The 22547-nt window shown below is 39.1% G+C and overlaps 1 protein-coding gene across 1 annotated transcript; it reads right to left on the reverse strand.

The window, feature by feature from the left end:
- Positions 1 to 19: 19 nt before the first annotated feature.
- LOC105532510 (chromosome unknown open reading frame, human CXorf21) lies at positions 20 to 18869 on the reverse strand. Its single transcript, XM_011970690.1, has 3 exons — positions 18592 to 18869; positions 17708 to 17819; positions 20 to 1387 (listed from the first exon to the last, which is right to left on the reverse strand). The coding sequence occupies exon 3, from the start codon at positions 1384 to 1386 to the stop codon at positions 481 to 483; it is 906 nt and encodes a 301-aa protein (XP_011826080.1). The 5' UTR covers position 1387; positions 17708 to 17819; positions 18592 to 18869; the 3' UTR covers positions 20 to 480.
- Positions 18870 to 22547: the final 3678 nt, after the last annotated feature.

The raw sequence follows: 22547 nt of genomic DNA on the forward strand, positions 1-22547 counted from the left end.
CTAATTTTTTGTATTTTTAGTAGAGATGGGGTTTCACCATGTTGACCAGGCTGGTCTCGAACTCCTGACGTCAGGTAATCCACCCACATCAGCCTCCCAAATGCTGGGATTACAGGCTTGAGCCACCACGCCCAGCTACCTTTTGGCCTTTTTGTTTCATCTCATTTGGCTGTCTTCTTTTTTAATTCCTATGTTTCTTTAAATGAATTAACCTTTTCTTTTTTTGATCATTTTTATTTTTGCTTCCTTGCTGTACACACCTCTCTTTGAAATCATTCCTTATGGCTCCTCTTACCATATTCCTTCATCAAGTGTAATATTATGAGATTTCCCCATGATTCACACATGACTTCCAACTGACCTTTACTTCTCTAGCCCTTAATTCCCCTTCACCACTCCCTCCTGCACATTCTCAGAATAAATGGATAAAGTGTTGCTTCATGCTTAAGTAAATGAGAGACAGTAATGGAAGCATTCTCTCTATGGATTTGCATTGCTATACTGAGAAATATGGAGACTAGGAGTGCTAATTTCAGTAATTTCAGTTGACATCAATTGCAATAGGCGGCTAAAGACTATATCCCTGGCTTTTGAGGTCTCCAGGTTCTTCTCTCTAGACACTTGAAGACTGATTTGGTCTACACTTGTCATGATGAGTTCAGATGCCAGAATCTGAGTAGGAGAACTGTCATGAAACACGGTGTCCATAATGTACTGTTTATATAACTCCACAAGCTTCTGCTCCAGGTACTCATTCAGCACTGCATTAGAAATAGGATTCTGCATTTGCAAGCTGCTTTTCTCTTTGATGCTTGTTATTCTCCAATACGATGAGTACCGCTGGATAGGTATTTGAGGAAAGTCACTGGGCTGAGTAGAAATGGAATCCTCCATGGGTAAAGGAATCTCAGATGACTTCAGCAAAGGGCCATATTCAAAACTGCTCTCAGAGGGAAAATCCGTTGTCACTGAATTAATGGCCATCACCTGGCCCCCTGCAATATGTAAGTCATTATAATTCTTGCAAATACTTTTGCAAGAAGATGGAACCAAGTAGGTCTCTCTGCTGGCATCTCTACATATTTCAACTGCAGCCAAGTTTGGGCTTTCAAACACAGGATTGGGGTTTGTCTGCAGCACTGTGACTCTCTGACTTCTGCTATGTTGGCTCTCTCTTGAATGCACTGAAGAGAGAAACTTGCCAGATGATTTGCAGCTCACGTAGAGACTTCTGACTTGTGTTTCATCCACAGAGGAATAGGAAAGAGTAGCAACAGAATTTGTCTCCTCTTCCTTTTCCCCAGCCACCTGCTCATTATAAGAGGCACAACTCCAGTGGATGTCATTCCAGTACTCAAGTCCACTGAGATACCCTTCTGACAGCATTCTGGAAAGAGAATCGATGAGTAAGAATGGGGAAAAAGAATACTGAAATTTTAGAAGTTGGCACTTGATATATCAAAAATAAGGACAATGAATAAATTCACTTTATACATTCACCAAGCTCTTACTAAGTCTGTGCCTACTTTGTACCAGGACTATGGCATGTGCTAATGATATAAAAATGAAAAACATACAATTCCATCCTTCAGAAAGTTTCCCACTATAGGAAAAAATTAACTAGATATAAACAATTCCAATATTATATCACTGAGGATTATAATAGTGATAGGTACAAAGGAACTACAGGGGCTGGGGGTCCCTAACTTAGCCTGGGGCAAAGGGGAGAAGTCACAGGATGTGTCATAGGGAAGGTGACATTTCAGCTGAATGCTGAAGAGTAATTAGGAGTTCCAGCCATAGGAACAGGGTTATAAGAGAATATGGCAGCATGACCTACCCACCACATACAAAGAAGCTGAGCACAAGCATTAGGAATTGGGAAAATAAGCTGAAATTGGATCGTGAAGAGCCTTGGCAGTCAGGCAAAAGCATTTGCATTCTGCCCCATAGGAAATGAACAGTGACCTAGAAGTTGCAGATTGGAAACATGGCTAGTGGGTTATGAGCAAACAATGAGAAAATTTGCGGCAAATTCTACTGAAAACAAGTGCTGTGTCTTACTTAACTTTGTATTGGACCCCTGGGAGCTAGCACAGTTATTTGCATTTCTACAGAGACTCAAAAGGTATTTGTTAATTTGAGTTAAAGAATTTTCAACAACGACATGGTATGAAATTAATTCGTGCTCAATACATCATGAAGTACCACAAAGCCTACCCTGTCTTTGTATCCCAGAATAAATTTCTTTCTCTATCTCTCCCAGTTCTCAGAATATATCCTGAAAATGTCTCTGTATCTAACTGATGTTTACCTCCTAGTTACCAAGGAGCTTTCCTGACCACGGGCTTTCCCTACATCTGCCTCCCCTCCCCGCCCCCAGCAATTGTCACTGGTCTGGAGCGGCTAGAACAGGCTAGAAACCAGCAGCTGCATTTTCTAAAAACAGAACACGCTGGCATTCCTGGCACTGGGGCAAGAGGCAACAGCGAGGAAAACTGGTCCTCTTGGGCCTCGAGAGCTGGGCTTCTGAAACAGACCTGTCAACTTGAGCCTGAACTTGAAACGTCAAATAAGAAAGGAGGATTTTTTTAAAACCATACATAAAGGTCCTTTTAAAAATTGTTAACATCTCTTTTACATTCATGTAATTATTGTTTCCCAGGTAAATAAAATGTTTCCCTTTTTTAAAAATTGTAGAAGGGTCAGATTGTAAATTTTTTTTTCTCTTCTGGAACTATTCCTGGTTTATTTAGCAAATCTCAATTTTTTTTAATGTTTACTATATTCTGGGCACAGTTATGTGCCATGAAGATACTAAGTTAAAGGTCTTCAACAAATCCATGAAGTAATTACTGTATGCTGAACACACTTATAGGGATAAAAACAAAAGTTGCCCTTTCCTTACAAATCTATATGAAGTTCCGCCCTCAAACCTAATATCCAGGTGAAAAGGCCAATCTTACCTACATGGAAAGATAAGAAACAGGGAAAGAGTTTATCATAAAGAACTAATGGGGATGCAGTTACTTCCTGGCCCTCAACACCCTACCCCTACCCAGGCTATAGCTAGGGCGTTCCACCTTCAAGCCCTCAGAATATCATTGTGGAAAATCAGAGCAAAAACGATCTGTTGACTTTTGAGTATCTAAATGGGCTTTAGAAACTCCTGGCAGAAATAATTGTTTGGGAGAAATGACTTTTGAGAAACCATAACCTGAGCTTCTACACCTCAGAATCCAGAACCATGAAGGACTTAAGGCATAATATTTATGTAGTAATAATAAACTTAAGTAGACTGAGTCCCCCATAGAGGGAAAAAGTATGTCTCCAGAGAGATTTGGGAGCCAAGAGTAGACAAGTTTGCAAAATTATCTCATGACCAGCATGTTGCAGGAGCAGAAGGAGAGACAGCCACATGCATCACCTGGGCAGGCCAGTATGAGGCTGCCTCATCAAGTCTGCTCACACACGAGCATGCTGCTGAGAACCTGAAACCCTGGAGAAGACCTACAGTTGGGATGGAAAGATTGCAGACATGATCTCCATAGACTACAAACCAGGGACCAGATGAATGATAAGTTTCCATGGATACCAGTATGGCTACATGATGACAACCAAAGATATCTCCCACCCACTCCCATCCTCAGCTGACCCTATGGTTTTATATAAACAATCTAAAACTTAGACACACATCCAAGGAGGAGGGAGCCCTGAAGTGACTGAGGAAATCCTGATTGACAGTGAGTACTTTCCCACCACTCTGGAGAACGTGAGCTCAAAAAAGATATTCAACTGAGGTTGAAGAAAGCAAAGATCCCTAGGAAAGACAGCAGAATAGGCACATGCATGTATTTTTTCTTCCTTTCCAAACTTCACTAAAACAACAATAAATGGTTTTTAACAAGGTATAATACACACACACACACAAACACACACACAAATACACACACACACACACACACACACAAAAAAAAAAAAAAAAAAAACAGGAGAAGAGACCAGTACAATAACATTTTAGAAGCTGGGAAGCAGGAGATTGAGGATTAATGACAGGAGACCTAAGAAAACTGAATCTTACAAGAGCCATGGGGATATGGTTTGCTGTGTCCCCACCCAAGTCTCATCTTGAATTGTAGTTCCCATAATCCCCATGTGTCGTGGGAGGGACCAGGTGGAGATCATTGAATCATGGAGGTGGTTTCCCCCATCCTGTTCTCGTGATAGTGAGTTAGTTCTCATGAGAGCCGATGGTTTTATAAGGGGCTTTCCCCTTCTCTGGGCACTCATTCTCTCTCCTGCCACCCTGTGAAGAGGTGCCTACCAGCATGATTGTGTTTCCTGAGGCTCCCCAGCCCTGCAGAACTGAGTCAATTAAACCTCTTTCCTTTATAAATTACCCAGTCTCAGGCAGTTCTTTAAAGCAGCATGAGAACAGACTAATATACATGGGAAAAGCGAAGAGCCAATCTGACTTAAATTGCCCTCAGTGTTGAGGAATTGGTGGTATCACATACCTTTTTGGAGTGAGAGTAAAGGGGATATATCTAAGGTAAGAAATATTGAAAGTCTATTTAAAAAGCAGTGAGAAACCCAGATCATCTTTCACACCTGGCCATGCAGCCAGGTGACACTCCCTATCCTTAACCCCAAAGAAAAACTTCAAATGTAGTCTCTAAAGAGTGAAACAGAGGGTCTCTGGAGTAGGGAATACCAATTGAGGGTAAAATTATTGAATTGATAATAGATCAATTAAATAAACATATGCATATTTTTGCTGAGATCCATGACCTCTCTCCCCTTACTCAGCTCAAAGAATGATAGCAAGAGGAGTATCCACCTTCTAAGCAGGATATTGGGAAGAATGTCTTGGGGAATCTGACTTGTCTGAGAAGAGCAATTGACATCAGAGGTTCCCCAACTCAACAGGCAACCAGATCATTCTTTATTTAAGTCCACAATTAATAGAGCCTATTCAGCTTTTTGGATCTTTATCCTTAAATATGAGTAGAATTCTGAAACATCTGAGGAAAGGTCTGCTATGAGAAAGACCTAAATAGTCATTTGGAGGAAACAAAGTTAGGGCGGGGTGAAGGAGGTGGCAGATTCTACCATCAATATTCTTAAAGAGTTAAGGTATAATATAATCATGAATTACAAATAGGATGCTATAAAAAAGAAGAATTCCAAAGCTGTTAGAAATTAAAAATGATAATTTTAAACCTCAATGGAAGGATTGAAAGGTAAAGTTGAGGCAAATTATTATTTTGAAAGGAGAACAAAATTACAAGATGGAAAATAAAATTAGAGAGGACCAGTCCAGGAGATCTATTATCTGAATAATAGGAGGTTCAGAAAGACCAGAGAAAATAGGGGAGAAATTCAAAGACACGATTTAAGAATATTTCCCAGAATGGAAGGACATAAGTTATCAAAATAGTGAGTGAAAATAGATTTATACCTCCTCTCATGAATGTGAAATGATAGAACACCTGGGACAAAGAGAATATCCTATAAGCTTCCAGAATGAAAAAAGAGTCACAAAAAAAGACCAAGAATCAGAATCTTCAGACTTTTTAACAGTAACATAAGAAACAATAAGACAATGAAAAAATGTCTACAAATTCTGAATTTTCATTCAACTAGTTATTTTCAACCAAGACCAAGTTATCAATTAAGTGTGATGACAGAATAAAGATATTTCTAGGTTACAAGTAGCTGATTTTCCAAGTACCTTTCTCAGAAAGTCAATAGAATATGTGCTCCACTGAAAGGAGTAAGTAAAACAATAAAATGGAGACAAAGGATACCGGAAACAGGAAATACAGCACAGGAGAGAAACAAACAGCCCTTAAACCAGGATAGCCTGAGCCCTTGTTCTGAACCCAGTAATGTAAAGGGCCTCATTCTGGCCCTCCTTAAGTTGCACCTCTCCCAACAGGGTAAGGAGTTCTAGAGTCCAACATGATGGGAGGCCACCCAGCCTCTATACTGCTGCCTTCTAGCTCACACTTCTGGTATTCAGGACCTCGGAATTCCCTGCTCAGATGGCAGACCCAACTACAGAGTCTGTACAGGCTCTGCCCCAAATCCATCACGATTAGGACAGACTTGGGGAAACTGAATGTGCACACACCCCTAGGCCCAAAAGATGATGAAGAGGTGGTTTTTAACGAGGGCTGTAGACAGAGCTTAGGTATATGGGCCGAATGTCAAGGATAGCCAGGACTGGGCAAAGAAGGTGGAAGGGCTGAAGACTGAGGCTCCCCATTTTTCGTCCTAGGCCCAGGAGTTGTGAAGAGGAGACCTACCCATGATGACAGTGAAAAGACATTCCAGGATGAAAGCTGCGTATGTAACAGGCTTAAAAGGCAACCAGGGGCCGGGCACGGTGGCTCATGCCTGTAATCCCAGCACTCTAGGGAGGCTGAGCAGGCGGATCACAAGGTCAGGAGATCGAGACCATCCTGGCGAACACGGTGAAACCCCGTTTCTACTAAAAATACAAAAAAATTAGCCGGGCGTAGTGGCAGGCGCCTGTAGTCCCAGCTTCTCGGGAGGCTGAGGCAGGAGAATGGCGTGAACCCGGGAGGCGGCGGAGCTTGCAGTGAGCCAAAATCGCACCACTGCACTCCAGCCTGGGCGACAGAATGAGACTCCGTCTCAAAAAAAAAAAAAAAAAAAAAAGGCAACCAGGTGATTAGAACAGATCAGAAGGCTTCTGAAGCTAAAGATAAAATTAAAGACAACTGAAAAGGTCTGACTATCATGAAATACAATTTATATAATTGACCACAAACTTTGAGGATAAATTAGAAAAAGCTAAGCAAATGAAAAATCTAGACCAGCACTGTCCAACAGAGCTTCCTGGGATGATGGAATGATCAATATCTGTGTTGTCCAAAATGGCAGCCAATAGCCACATGTAGTTATTGGGCACTTGTAATATGGCTAAGGCAACTCAATTTTTAATTTAATTTAATTTGATTTTAATTGTCACATGACTACTCTATGGAACAGCAAAGACTTAGAAAATAGTGAAGGTGATAACATAAAATTTTTAAATACTGAAGACTGCTAATTATAATTGCAGTTTTTTGGTTTTTTTGTTTTGTTTTGTTTTGTTTTGTTTTGTTTTTGAGACATTCTCGCTCTTTCATGTAGGCTGAAATACAGTGGTGTGATCTCGGCTCACTCTAACCTCCACCTCCCGGGTTCAAGTGAGTCTCGTGCCTTAGCGTCCTGAGTAGCTGGGATCACAGGTGCACATCACCACTCCCAGCTAATTTTTGTATTCTTAGTAGAGATGAGGTTTCACCATGTTGGCCAGACTGGTCTTGAACTCCTGACCTGAAGCGATCTGCCTACCTTGGACTCCCAAAGTGCTGGGATTACAGGCATGAGCCACTGCGCCTGGCCAATAATTGCAATTTAAAGTTCATTGGTGGATCGCCATCACAGCATACTATGACAGTTATTTTTAGCATACTAAAGTAACATCTGAGTAATTAATTTGTTTCTGTATTCCTTTCAAGGGATGTCAGAAAGGAGCTAACAAAAGATAGTAAAGCCAGGCCAGGCACAGTGGCTCATGCCTGTAACCCAAGCACTTTGGGAAGCCGAGGCAGGTGGATCACATGAGGTCAGAAGTTTGAGACCAGCCTGGCCAACATGATGAAACCCCATCTTTGATAAAAATACAAAAATAAGCCAGGCATGGTGGTGCATGCCTGTAATCGCAGCTACTCAGGAGGACGAGGCAGAAGAATCGCTTGAACCCAGGAGGTGGAGGTTGCAGTGAGCCGAGATTGAGCCACTGCACTCCAGCCTGGGTGGCAGAGTGAGACTCTGTCTCAAAAACAAATAAAAAAAAAAAGAGATGGCAAAGCCAGAGCATAAACTATTAGATGTTTGGTAATGAAATGGGACTAGAACACTTATTTGAGGCTTTTGTTTGTTTGTTTCACTATTTTGAAACAAGGAAGATACAGAATTTATTTTAAAGTTTTTTAAATGCTTCCATTTGGAGAAGTCTAGAATGCCTGTGTGAATTGTTCAAAGAAAAATTGTAAAGATATTTTCATTTTAATTGTGCATTCTTTTAGGTCACTCCGAGGCAACAAAAGTGCTATCCAATAGAACGTCTTGAAGTGATGAAAATGTCAAATATCTGTGCTTTCCAATATGATAGCCAATAGCCACTTAAAATGTGGCTACTGTGACTGACATTTTAATTTGATTTAATCTAATTTAATTTAAATAGCCACATTTGGCTAGTAGCTGCCATATAGACAGATCCAGACAATTATAATCACCAATTCATAATTTTAAGAAAGTTGTGTAGCAGTAAAGCCAGGCACCGTGGCTCATGCCTGTGATCCTAGCACTTTGGGAGGCTGAGGCGGGAGGATCGCTTGAACCCAGAAGTTTGAGACCAGTCTGGGCAATATAGGGAGATCATATCTCTACAAGAAATTCAAAACTTAGCCAGGTGTGGTGGTCCCAGTACTTGGGAGGCTGAGGTGGGAGGATCGCTTGAGCCCAGGAGTTCGATGTAGCAGTGAGCTGTGATTGTGCCACTGTACATCAGGCTGGGCAACAGAGCGAGACCGTGTCTCAAGAAAAAAAAAAAAAAAGGAAAGAAAGTTGTGTTGCGAAAAACAAAGCAAAACAAAAACAACCCATGGTCTACTACATGGCTGAGCTATAAATAGCTTTTATAGAGTCATGATAATACAGCACATAATAATATAAAGCACTGAAAATGGATCTAACTCAATTTAAAATATAACCACAAGGTGACCATAAAGTCAGTAAACAAAGATAAAATATTTTTATCATATATAGCAGAATATCATGTATGTATAAAATACTATTTTAATATATATATAGTACAATGATACCAATAAAAATCATCCTAGGCATTGGCCTGTGAGTCCAGACTAGGTGGCCACTCCGTATAGTGAGAGGAAGAGGACAAAGTTGTATATCCTTGGTGAGGTGAGGAGAGGAATGAGAACTAAATCCTCCTCTTCATGATGACAAGTCAAGAAATAATGCCCCAAACTGAAAAATCCAAAAGTTGCAGCACAAGCATGCCATTTAAAGAAATGATGGTAAATATCAAGTAATTAGTTAAGGGAGATAAAAGTAGTTGCTTCTGGAAAAGGAGGCAAGGACAGCAGTTTTTCATAACAAACTTCTCAGAATTATTTGACCCAATTTATGTGCAAGTATAACTGTGATTAAATTTTTAATTAAAATAAAAACTAAAGATAAATATTTTAAAGTAACCAAGGGCCAGGTACGGTGGCTCATGCCTGTAATCCCAGCACTTTGGGAGGCCAAGGAGGGCGGATCACCTGAGGTCAGGAGTTCGAGACCAGCCTGGCCAACATGATGAAACCCCATCTCTACTAAAAAATACAAAAATTAGCCGGGCGTGGTGGCAGACGCCTGTAATCCCAGCCACTCAGGAGGCTGAGGCAGGAGAATTACTTGAACTGGGGAGGCAGAGGTTGCAGTGAGTCAAGATGGCACCACTGCACTCCAGCCTGGATGACAGAGCCTTGCTCTGTCATAAATAAATAAATAAGTAAATAAATAAATAAATAAATAAATAGTAACTAAGGGGGTGGGGGGAGAAGCAGATGGCATTTCCTGTATAGCTGTTTGTGGTTAAAGATGATGCACATTCTAAGGGTGAAGAAGAGAGAGATGACTGTGTGATAGGTTAACCTTTATTTGGCCCTACAGACAGAAAGGATTCATAAGGGCAGTGAGAAGAGGGAAAACATTGCAGACAGAGGAGAAAAGGGCAATAAAAGTGAAGAGGTTTCTGTTGTCAATTTCACGTGGGTCAGTAACAGACACCAATATAGGTGGGTGCAAGCGTTGTTTGTCAGTGTCATGCTCACCTAAGAGCCTTTCTTGAAATGTCCCAGTTTGCTGAATCCCCCCTTTAGGACCCCCATTCAGACATACCCCAAGTCTCCCACTATTTATCTTATTTCTCTTCATATTAAACAATCAGCCCTAACGGAGTCTTCTTTCATTGTATGCGGATGAGGTTTATAAGTACTCCAGATAATCTCCACAGTCCTTCATAGCAATGAAGGAAAAGGGCCTAGAATTTTGAGTACAGTAATGGGCCCCTTTTCCTATTTGTTGTCAACTGAGAAGTTTGCTGGTATCTTAATTCCAGCAGAATAAGAACTCTATCATTCTGATGTGCAGGACCCAAGACAGACCAGTAAAGTGGTGGGTCCGATGCCAGAAAAGCAGAAAGTGCATCCTAGTCTCTAGGGATAGACGTGTCCCCAGCCAAAAAAAAAAAAATTGTAATAAAAGAAAGAAAGAAAAAAAGATTCCTGGGAGGGAGGAGTGGGAGATAAGGTCAGGTCAGGGAGGTAAGTTGGGACATGCAAGACTGAGTACATTTGATTCATCCTGTAGGCGATACAATGTTCTGGCAAGTAAGGAAGCTGATTCACCACATGATATAATATAGCAATAAAGTGCAAAATTAATTTCAGCGGAGTGAGATTGGTGTTAAGGACCCAAGTTAGGAGGCTGCTGGATTCATCCCAGCCTGAGATGACTGGGACAGGAACCAAGAGGGAGGTAGGAGAAAAGAAAGAGAAGGAACGCATGTGAGAGACCAAGACCCCCAGACATGGAAGTGAAGGAGAGAGAGGAGCCAAAAGTAACTCTGAGTGTGGGTATGTAGGGAAAATGGCACCATCATTGACCAAAATGGGAAGATCAGGAGGAGCTGCGAATGAAGCAATGGGTTTAGCTTAGCTCTTCTTGAGCCTGACAAGAGATAGACTATCTGGGTGCAAGTGTGTCATTGTCCATTGGAGATTCAGGTAGGCGGCTCATTAGAGAAGCTACTTAAAGTCCACAGTGAAGTCACCTTCCAATTGCAGGCAGTAGGAATTTATACTGGGGGCTTGAGGAGCTTTCTAGGTTTGTAGCTTCTTCTGTGGGGAGCCCACCTGGAACAGTACAAGGAGGAAGGAGCAGCAGCAAGGGCTTTGTAAAGACTACAAGAGCTTTGGATGCAGTGAACAAGTCACATTTTAAATATCTATATTCGGGCCAGGTGCGGTGGCTCACGCCCGTAATCCCAGCACTTTGGGAGGCCGAGGTGGATGGATCACGAGGTCAGGAGTTCGAGACCATCCTGGCCAACATGGTGAAACCCCATCTCTAGTAAAAATACAAAAATTAGTTGGACGTGGTGGCGTGCACCTGTAATCCCAGCTGCTCGGGAGGCTGAGGCAGGAGAATCGCTTGAACCCGGGAGGTGGAGATTGCAGTGAGCCGAGACTGAGCCACTGCACTTCAGCCTGGCGACACAGCAAGACTCCGTCAAAAAATAAAACCCTATATTTGAAGGCAAAATTTAATTTCATACTCACTCAGGCAATATACATATGTGGTGTATATATATAAATATATGTATGTTACCTAGAGCATCTCATCTGCAAATGTCTTCTGGTGTCTTTTCCTTCACACTTAACAAATCATGGAGAATTGTATGTATTTTATAAAATATATATGTGTGTGTACATAAATGCACACACACACACACATAAATATATATATGAAGAGAGAGAGAGAGCACGTACTAGTATTAAGAGACCAGAGTTCTAGCTCTGATCTTGTCATTGGCAGTGGTTTTAGTTTAGTTGTTGCCAAATCTATCAAATAGCTAACATACTACTAGCTACAACCCAGAAAATATTCTGCATGCTTTTTGTGTACTAAATTAATTGATCATCACAAAAAAACTCTAATATTTAGGTACTATTATTATGCTCGTTTTACAGATGACAAAATTGAGTAATGTGCCCCAAATCACCAGCAGTCAGGAAATGGAGCCCAAGTTCATGTTATTAACCTCTCAGACACTCAACTTATCATCTGTAAATTGAGAGTGTGGGATTAAATTCTGTCTTGAGTACCATCAAGCTTTAATTTTGAATGAGATTATGAAGAGTAAAGTGAGCATTAATCAGAATCAAAATTAATTTCTGAAAATTAGCAGCAGAGGGCAGCAGAGAGCACACTAAGGAAGCTTTTAAAAGATCTTTCTAAAGCTATGCAGAGTAATAAAACATAAATAAAAGTACAGATACTAACACATTTAATCTTCATAATTAATTTCCTAGTTTAGGCCCTTTGCTTCAATTCATCTTCCACTTCAATGCACTTAAAAGGGCCCATTCAAGGCCGGGCGCAGTGGCTCACACCTGTAATCCCAGCACTTTGGGAGGCCGAGGCAGGTGGATTGCATGAGGTCAGGAGGTCAAGACCAGCCTGGCCAACATGATGAAACCCTGTCTTTACTAAAAATACAAAAAATTAGCAGGGCATGGTGCTGCATGTGTGTAATCCCAGCTACTCGGGAGGCTGAGGCAGGAGAATCGCTTGAATGGGGGTGGGGTGGTGGGCAGAGTTTGCAGTGAGCTGAGATTGGGCCACTGCCTTTCAGCCAGGGTGACAGAACGAGACTCCATTTCAAAAAAAAAAAAAAAAGGGCCCATTACTGCACCCTTTAATGCACCACTAGAACAAAGACAGCATTGCACATCACAATATCCTAAAATTTTAGAGACATCAAGAAAAGTTAATTGAGTTTATTTTGACTGATTTTTGGCATTTTTCTTAATAATTTTCCAGTATTTTTGAAATTCTAGTAAGATATCACTGGATCTCTTCAAAGGTATATAAAAGGTACACTTCAAACAAATGTTAACATATTTGTTAGAATCTATTTCATCGGAGACACCAAAATTTAACCCAATGGGTTACTTCAGTTGTTCAATGATATTTTGTCACTTGAATTCTTGTTTCTCATCTTAGAGAAGCTATATATATATAAAGCTATATATATGTAAAGCTATATATATTCCATATAAAATATACATATATAAAATGTATAAAATTCTCCCAGATTGGTTAGGTGTGAAGGAAGAGACACCTGAGAACATTTGCAGAGGGGATGTTCTAGGCAAATTTAGCCCACATTAATCATTAACAGATAGGGGAATGCCAAAATTAACCTTATGTGCAAATTCACAACTTAGAAATATGTGCTAAAGTGCAGTGCCTTGTTAAATCATTTACTTGCTTTTCAGAAGAAACTGCAACGTAGGTTCTTCTTTCTAGACTAGCATTTAGTTTTTCCAAAAGCTGTTGTTATCACTTCTTCACATAGACACATTTTTTGATTGATTTTTTTAAAAATCGACAGATAAAATTGTATGAATTTCTCATGTATAATATGGTATTTTGAAGTGTATATATTGTGAAATGGCAAAATCTATCTAATTAACATATATATTACCTCACAGTTATTATTTTTGTGGTGAGAATACTTATATTCAGTTTCTTATCATTTCTCAAGAATATGATAGATCATCAACTATAGTACCATGCTGTACAAGAGATCTTTTGAACTTATTTCTTCTATATAACTGTAATTTTGTATCCTTTGAGCATGCTGATCAAAGGACACACTTTTAATTTACATCTAAACGACACAAGCGTGGAGTCAAAGAGAAAACTTAATGAGAGAAGAACTTTATAAGGGGGAACGTTTAAAAAAAACCTAAGTTAGGGATCAGTAAACTTTTTTTATACGGGGCCAGAGAGTTAAGATTTTAGGCTTTGCAAATCATACAAACTCTGTTGCAGCCCTGCTGGCATAGCAAGAAAGAAATCATAGACAACATGTAAACAAACGACTGTGTCTGTGCTCCTACTAAAGTTTACAAAAACAAGCAGGGGGCCAATTTGGTCCTGGGCTGTGGCTTGCCTACCCTTGACCGAAGTCAAAAAGCAGATGCAATAAATGGGATAGGCATCATAATGACAGCTGTATGCCAAGTGCTTTCCAGGCATAGCCCCTAACCTTCCAACAACACTGCAGATTAGACATGATCATAATCTAGATGCGGACATATCTCTTTAAAAATCTTTTAATTTTTTTCTCTTTATCATTATCTAGATTTTCTAAATGAGAAAACTGAGTTTCAGATATGATAAATACCCCTTCCAAGGTCACACAATGACTAAGTACTACAGGCAAGATTCAAGCCCAAGTTTACAAACTCCAAAGTGTGTGTTCTGTTCTTAGAACATATCACACTATTGTACAGCTAAGAGCAGTTAATATCACGCAATCATAATAGCAAGCAATTAGTCCTTCCAGGAAAAGGGCATCAGCCCTGATTCCATGTAGTAACAACAGCACTTGCCAAATAAAAGAAGGAAGGTGCAGTGAAGTGCAAAAAGGAAGGCTCCAGGGGAAAGCCAGCACTCACCCCAGAGGGGTGGCCCAGATGACTACACGTATGTCCCAATTGTGTATCAATGCTCATACGTCTTTCAGGAATACAATTAATTTATCCTCTGTTTTTTAATCTAACCATATGAACATTTTCCTAAACCATGACACTGCTATAGCCTGGCATTGCCTCATCTGTAATTTTACAACTATCTTTCACAGGGTAATTTAATATTACAGGCTGGGTGCGGTGCCTCATGCCTATAATCCCAGCACTTCAGGAGGCTGAGGTGGGTGGATCACCTGAGGTTAGAAGTTCGAGAGCAGCCTGACAAATATGGTGAAACCCTGTCTCTACTAAAAATACAAAAATTAGCCTGGTGTGGTGGTGAGTGCCTGTAGTCCCAGCTACTCAGGAGGCTGAGACAGGAGAATTGCTTGAACTCAGGAGGTGGAGGTTTCAGTGAGTCATGATCACACCACTGCACTCCAGCCTGGGCAACAGAGCGAGACTCCATCTCAAAAATAATAAATAAATAAATAAATAAATAAATAAATAAATAAATAAAATAATACAGATTCTCTGTTTAAATACAAACCACTTCCCATCACCTCAGGGATTAAGTTCATACAGGGTAAGCCTGTGATGTGTGCTCCCTATCTGTCTTCCTAATCTCATCTCTGCCTGTTTCCCACAGGACCCAGGAACCCAGCCATGCTGATCCCTTCCCAGTTCACCTGAGCCCCATGCCTATCCCAGGGATTTGTGCATTTTTTGTCTTCTGTCCTGAGAGTTCTGGTTCCCTACCCATCCTCTGGTCTGCCACCCATAACCTTCAAGTCTCACCTCATACGTTAACATTTCAGAACCCTTGGCCATCTACTCAGAATCCTTGCATCTGAGTTAGAAAAATGATTCTAGGCTCTTCTCTCCCCTACCCCAAGGTGTTCATCAGGATTTCATGAAACTTTAATAAAACAGAAAAGATAAATCACTGGAATAGTCTTTGGAAAGAAGGAAAAATTGACACGAGCAAAAGGAAAACAAGATTGAGGATTGGTGGGGAGTGTGGAAATTTTGGATGATGAGGCAAAACAGATCCTGCCTCTTGAAGAACATTGTGGAGGTGTGTGAACTAAGACACCCAAAGAGGCTGGATTGAGATGGACGCAAAAACTTCTAGCGGCCACACACAAATGGAGGCAATGGGATGGGACTGCCTTCCACCATCATGGGCTATAACATCTTGCAATTATAGACAGGAAAACATTTGTTATCTGCTGTTTCATAGATCTTGAGCCTAGCTAGCAGGGGTGCAGTTTGGCTTCTACCTGTCAACATGTCTGCTTACAGAGATATAACTTTTAAGAGTTTTTGAAATAGTACATCTAAAGACACATCTTATTTTAGTAAATCATTTCTCTTGAGGGACACTGAGGTTAGTCTTGCTTTTCCTCTATGTATAATTATTGCATATGCCTCCGTGAGTATTTCCACAGGCCAGACTTAGAGCAGCAGAATTACCGGATCAAAGCTATTGCCAAATTTCCTTTCAAGTAGCTTGGATCAATTTATTCTCTCACCAGCAATGTTTGAGATTGTTTTCATTGACATTCCTTAGCACATTTTTTTTTTTAAATTTTCCAATAAAATGAGCTAATTTATGTTTGTCTCAAATTAGAGAGTGAACTGTCTTGTTAAGATTGTATGTAGGTCATGTGTTATTTTTTAATACCCGCAAAACTCAAAATCCCGTATTTCATCTCTTTACCTCTATATTATATTATCCTATAATATAAATTCTAAATCCCATAATTCCAATGTAAACTTTTTAAGACTTTCTTGATGTGGGGGACTTGCAGGTAAATTGCTGAAAAGTGATCACTGAAAAACTTGAATATTGTTTTGTTCATGATTTAATTATGATAATGTAACCAAATCTGTATTACATGTTCCAATTTTTTTTTTCAGTGAATGGTGCAAGACCTTTATCTAAAACAAAAAGCTTCTTTAGGAAGGACCTCCCTGTATAAAATAGCATCTGCAGTTTCCTTACTCTTATCTTTAAAAATACCTGTTCCTTAGACCTGGAAATAATCACTTCATCACATACCTTAGATTATATCCCTATTATTTCAACTTGTACTGAATTTACTGATGAATGCTCTAAAATATTGCTCATTAATATTTCAATTTCTGTTACAAATCATATAATTTGGGATTATCTATTCTTCTATCAAATATGAAGCAATTCTTACTTAACAAATTAATTTCTGAAAGTATAACTTGATGGCTAAGATAGTACAATCATAAATCAAAAGCCCTCTGTTCTTCATATTAATATGACCAAGTAAATAAATAATTTTGTGTTTGGTTCTTCTTAGATTCTTATGACCAAAGTTAATGACTACTTCCAAGGATGATCTGATGTGTGAATTTTCTTAGTTCAGAAGATGTAAACTTTGGTGAAGAAATATTAGTAAATATATTTTTATCATAGTTTGGATTTTTCTTTATACTGCTTCTTGATATACCATAAATTGAAAAATTAAATCTTATGGATTGTTTTCTTGAATCACTTTCAACGTATTTTGATGCAAAATGAGAGGACTACAAAAATAAGAAAACCTATCATAATAGTATTGTATTGATACAAATTTCCTTGGTGTTATAATTGTTAATCATTGTTAATCATGTTAATTATGCCAATTATCATTAACATTTACTTAACTGTAGGCATGTCAACTACAAATGCAATGCAAGATTCTTGATTGGATCCTGGATTTAAAAAATAAAAAGGTTCTAAAGGACATGTGGATAATTGGGAAAATTTGAATGTGTAGCACATCTTAGATAATAGTATTGTGTCGATGTTATGTTTCCGTGGTGTTGTAACAGTGTTATGGAAGACTGCTCTTATTTTTAGGAGATACATGCTCAAGAATTTAGGGGTGACATGTGTCCTAAAGTCAGCAACATACTTTCAAACCATTCAGGGAAAAAACTGTGTGTGTGTGTCTGTGTGTGTATTTATATTTATATGTATTTACATTTATACATATATCTAAAAGGACAAGCGGAGACAGAAAGACAAAGCAAGAGAAAGTAAATGTGGCAAAAGGATACCACTGATTAATATACATGATGAAAATATGGGTGTTCGTTGTACTATTCTTTCAATTTTTATATAGATTTGAAACGTTTTTAAACAAAAATTGGGAGGGGAAATAACCATATTTAGTTAATGAAGGCATATTTACATTGTATAATGTTTATTAAGAGCCTAGAGGGACAATATCTTATGTATCTAAAATAATCATTACATATGTGATGGGAAATGTCTCAGTAACTTGATATAAATACTCCAAACATCACTTTGCTCTGAGATAATAGAATTAGTGTACTACCTTTGAATATCTCCAAAATTCCACTTATGATGTGGATGTTTGACACAGACTTCAAATACTCTTCAATCCTCCAGAAGCTTCTCAAGCTCAGAAACAATCTTCTCACACTGACCTACGCAAGAAATGTTATAAAAATATCAGTATAAATATTCTGTCCAAACCAGGTCTATATTTAAGCACAGATTCATATGCACAAGACAAAGAATGTTCAAGCGAGTCTAAAGATAATTCAAACAAAAATCTACTCGTACATGCGCTATCTTTAATACCAAGAGGGAAGCTTTCCGCAAATCACCCAGATGAAAGTCGAAAAGCATCCTCACTATAGATCACATTCATTTTGAATACATCCTGCCACATGGAAAAACACTATCACAAGCTTGCTGAACTGAATAATTGAGAGTCAAATCCAACTGGAAAGGATTATGATTGTGTTCGTCTCTAAAACTGCATGACCGTAACTGAATTCAAGAGCTGTGTTGTCCCTGCAAAATCTTGCTTAGGTTTTTAGGCCTTCTTTTAAAAATGCAGACGCTAAACCAGTGTAGCAATTAGTGAAAGAGGACTGCAAAAATGATACAATAAATATTTGATCAGATCAGTCAAAAATTGTAGGCAAAAATATATGTATTTTAGAAATGCTTAGAATGTGGACACGAGGAGGTAAGAAAAGGAAGTATTGGGCTTAATTTCTCTTTATTTTTCAACTCCACTGAATGCTTGTTTAAACTCCCACTTGCCTCTGATATGGTAAGCTAGAAAAGCATTTTAGATGTCATAAGAATGGATCTGTGCTCTGGTGATAAAGGGTTAAGAAAGCGTGAGAAGACAGATGACAAAAAATAATAGCAGAGTTCTAGGGTCCTTTGCTTTCTTTTTCTTACCTTCACTAACCAATCTGCTCATCTGATCCAGCAGAAACACAGCAATTGACCAAACAGAGAGATGAACAAGCCAGCCAGTGCTCTTTCCAGAAATTTTCACAAGCCTTTCACTGACGAGACCAGTAGACTGAACTGCTCACTGCAGAGCCATTCTTTTTATAACTGATCCCATGGAAAAAGAGTTGTTTTTGCTTAAGTCTGATTTGTGCTAAAGAGGCAGTGGGAAGTCCCGGGAGGTGGGGAGGCAGTAACTGACAAAGCCACATCAAGCCACAGAACGGTGTTTCTTCCCCTTTTTTGAAAAATGAAACCTATCTACGAAACTGTCTCTTATTAAAATAGTTTATGGTTACACATTTTGTAAGAACCCTAGCAACAGAATTAAAGTTTCTTTCTAGAACAGTACACTATCTGGGATCCTTCGCCCAAAACAGAGCCAAAGTCAGATATGACTTCAGAGAAATCTGTTTCATTACTCATCTATAATTTTTAAGAAGTATTATTTCTCAATGGTACTTCTAATTTTTTAAAACGTAAATGAAAAAAGTTTTCTCTCTCCAAATACCAAAGGTCAAAACAATAATACACAGTGTGGGCAAAGTTGTGAAGAAACAAGCACTCTCAAACACTGCTGATGAGATTGTAAACATATTTAGACGGCAATTTCCCAGTATCTCTCAAATGCAAATATTCATACCCTTTGACCCAACAATTGTATTTTTATAAATTTATCCAAGCTATATATTTGCACTTGTACACAAAGACTTATGTGAAAAGATATTTGTTGCGGCATTGCTTGAGAAAATACATGACTAGAAAAAATTATATCCATAAATAAGATATTGGCCAAATAAATGAGAATGTATGCATACTTAAAATCCTATGTAGGCTATGTGCGGTGGCTCACGCCTGTAATCCCAGCACTTTGGGAGGCCGAGGCAGGTGGATCCCTTGAGGTCAGGAGTTTGAGACCAGACTGGCCAATGTGGTGAAACCCTGTCTCTACTGAAAATACAAAAATTAGCCAGGCGTGGTGGTGGGCACCTGTAATCCCAGCTACTCAGAGGCTGAGGCATGAGAATCCCTTGAACCCGGGAGGTGGAGGTCACAGTGAGCCGAGATCATGCCACCGCCCTCCAGCCAGGGCGACAGAGCGAGACTCCATCTCAAAAAAAAAAAAAAAAAGAAAGAAAGAAAAGAAAAGATCTCTAACATATTCTTGTTTAGCAAGAACTCATTTTTCAGTTTGTATTTTTAAGCAATATATGTATGCACATGCTTATGTAATAGAATATTTCCTTTTAAAATTTTGTATTTTAATTTTTGTGGGTATACTAGGTGTATATATTTATGGGGTACATAAGATATTTTGATACATGCATACAATGCATAATAATTACATCATGAAAAATGGGGTATCCATCCCCTCAAGCATTTATCTTTTGTGTTACAAACAATTCAATTATACTCTTTTAGTTATACTAAAATGTAAAATTAAGTTATTGTTCACTATAGTACCCCTGTTGTGCTATTAAATACTTTGTCTTATTCATTCTTTCTAACTATTTTTTGTACCCATTAACCATCCCTACCTCCCCCACCAGCCCTCCGCTACCCTTCCCAGCCTCTGGTAACCATCCTTCTACTCTCTATGTGCATGAGTTCAATTGTTTTGATTTTTAGATCCCACAAATAAGTGAGAATGTGTGATGTTTGTCTTTCTGTGTCTGGCTTATTCCACTTAACGTAATGACTTTCAGTTCTACCCATGTTGTTGCAAATGACAGAATCTTATTCTGTTTTGTGGCTGACTAGTACTCTATTGTGTATATGTATCACATTTTCTTTATCCATTTATCTGTTGATGGACACTGAGGTTGCTTCCAAATCTTACCTATGGTGAACAGTGCTGCCACAAACATGGGAATGCAGATAGCTCTTCAATGTACGGATGTCCTTTCTTTTGGGTGGATACCCAGCAGTCGGATTGCTGGATCATACGGTTGCTCAATTTTTAGTTTTTTGAGGAACCTCCAAATTGTTCTCCATAGTGGCTGTACTAATTCACATTCCCACCAACAGAGTATGAGAGTTCCCTTTTCTCCATATCCTCACCAGCATTTGTTATAGCCTTTCTAGAATATTTCTTTTTCTATACTCTACACAAGAAATCAGAAATAAGCAATTGTGTTTCAAGAACAAGACTCATTTTTCATTCTATACCTTTTTGAAATTTCTATGTGTATGTATTACTTTTTCACTTTAAAAACTAGCATTCTTAAGTCATATTTAACTTTGATTATACAGCCCAAATGTATTATGATCTATGTCTTTTCTGGAGGACAGACAAGTCTATCTGCAAATGGGTCAGTTCTTGCCCAAAAGCAGAAAAATTAAGGGTTTCAAAATCATTTAACTGGTTTACCCTGACTGCTTCAAGTTAACCAACAAAGAATAAGCCTGCCCACATCATAACCACCTCATCATTTTCTACCTAACTCCAATCAAAGCTAAGTTCTATGGGGGGAAGAAAAAAAAAGCTAAGTTCCAAACCCTTAAGAGGTGAACATTTCCACGTAATGGATTTAATTTTGTTTACTTTTGTTCAATGACTTATCTTAAAATATCATATATTTAAAAGTATACTAGCATTTTTATTTTTGTTAGTCATGATTTTCTGCGTTATTTTTTTCATGAAACATTACTTAAATCCACTTCAGAAGGCATGCTCTCATGTATGAGCCATGATAAGGACAGTTTCTCAACTAGTCCTGAATCTGACTTGACCTGCCATCACAGGAAACACCAGACTCATTGCCCTAGGGGCAGGTTCAGTTACAGTATAATCATACAAAATCAGGTTCAGGGATGTCTTCAGGCATTTTTAGCTCATCAAGGATTTAGCTGTGATCAAGACACCATAACACCTGTAGGGACAAACATTGATTTATTTCACTTTAGTGTAGTTTCAATCACAATCGTGAGACACCGTAGAGTAGGTCTCACCGACCTCCAGAAACACTTTATGGTGGGTTACCAAGAACTCGCCTGGAAGTACAATGAAATAACCATTGTGCGGTGATTCCATCTTCTCCACGTTGTCTTAAGTCACACTTACTGTTTTATTCAAATACAATATGCAGAATTTTGATTATGCCCATTCTTTATTTTGTCTCTATAAGTTACCCCTTTGATGGAAACACCTCCTTTGCAGAAAAAAAATTCTGTGATGAAAAAGTGTGCACTAGGTCAAGCTAGCCTACTATTTCTACTATTTCTCGTTTGATAAAACCTGAGCATACAAAATCAGCTTTAAACAGCTTTTTCTTCATTGGTTAAAATAAAATAGAATTATATCCCTTGTAGCTGAAATCTTATAATATGATTTTCTATTAATCTGCTGAATAATAGTTAAAGTTATTGCCTCGATATCTGTGCCTCTAAATGGACATTATTCCTATTATTCAATTACTTTTCCTGCTGTACAAAACACCCTCCAAGTTATTTCCATTATGATAGCATCCCTCCTAGCTCACTCTCAGTCCTCACCAGGTTTCCTCCACCCTGGCTACCCTCTATTCAACTCTAAGTGCTCCTAGTGGCACTCTAAATTCCACAACAATATGTCTTTCTGTCACATCCTACTTGCCAATTCCCAGTCCCATATAAAATCCATTATTGCCTGGCCGGGCACGGTGGCTCATGCATGTAATCCCAGCACTTTGGGAGGCCGAGGTGGGCCGATCACCTGAGGTCAGAAGTTAAGACCAGCCTGGCCAACATGGTGAAGCCCTGTCTCTACTAAAAATACAAAAATTAGCCAGGTGTGGAGGCAAGTGCCTGTAATTCCAGTTACTTCGAAGGAGAATCGCTTGAACCTGGGAGGTGGAGGTTGCAGTGAACGGAGATCGCGCCATTGCCCTCCAACCTGGACAACAGAGCGAGACTCCATCTCA

The sequence above is a fragment of the Mandrillus leucophaeus genome, unplaced genomic scaffold, assembly GCF_000951045.1.
Source record: "Mandrillus leucophaeus isolate KB7577 unplaced genomic scaffold, Mleu.le_1.0 Scaffold964, whole genome shotgun sequence".
Lineage (NCBI taxonomy): Eukaryota > Metazoa > Chordata > Mammalia > Primates > Cercopithecidae > Mandrillus > Mandrillus leucophaeus.

Excerpts from the sequence above, each read along its gene's own strand:
- LOC105532510 (XM_011970690.1), bottom strand. The coding sequence starts at position 1,386 with ATGCTGTCAGAAGGGTATCTCAGTGGACTTGAGTACTGGAATGACATC.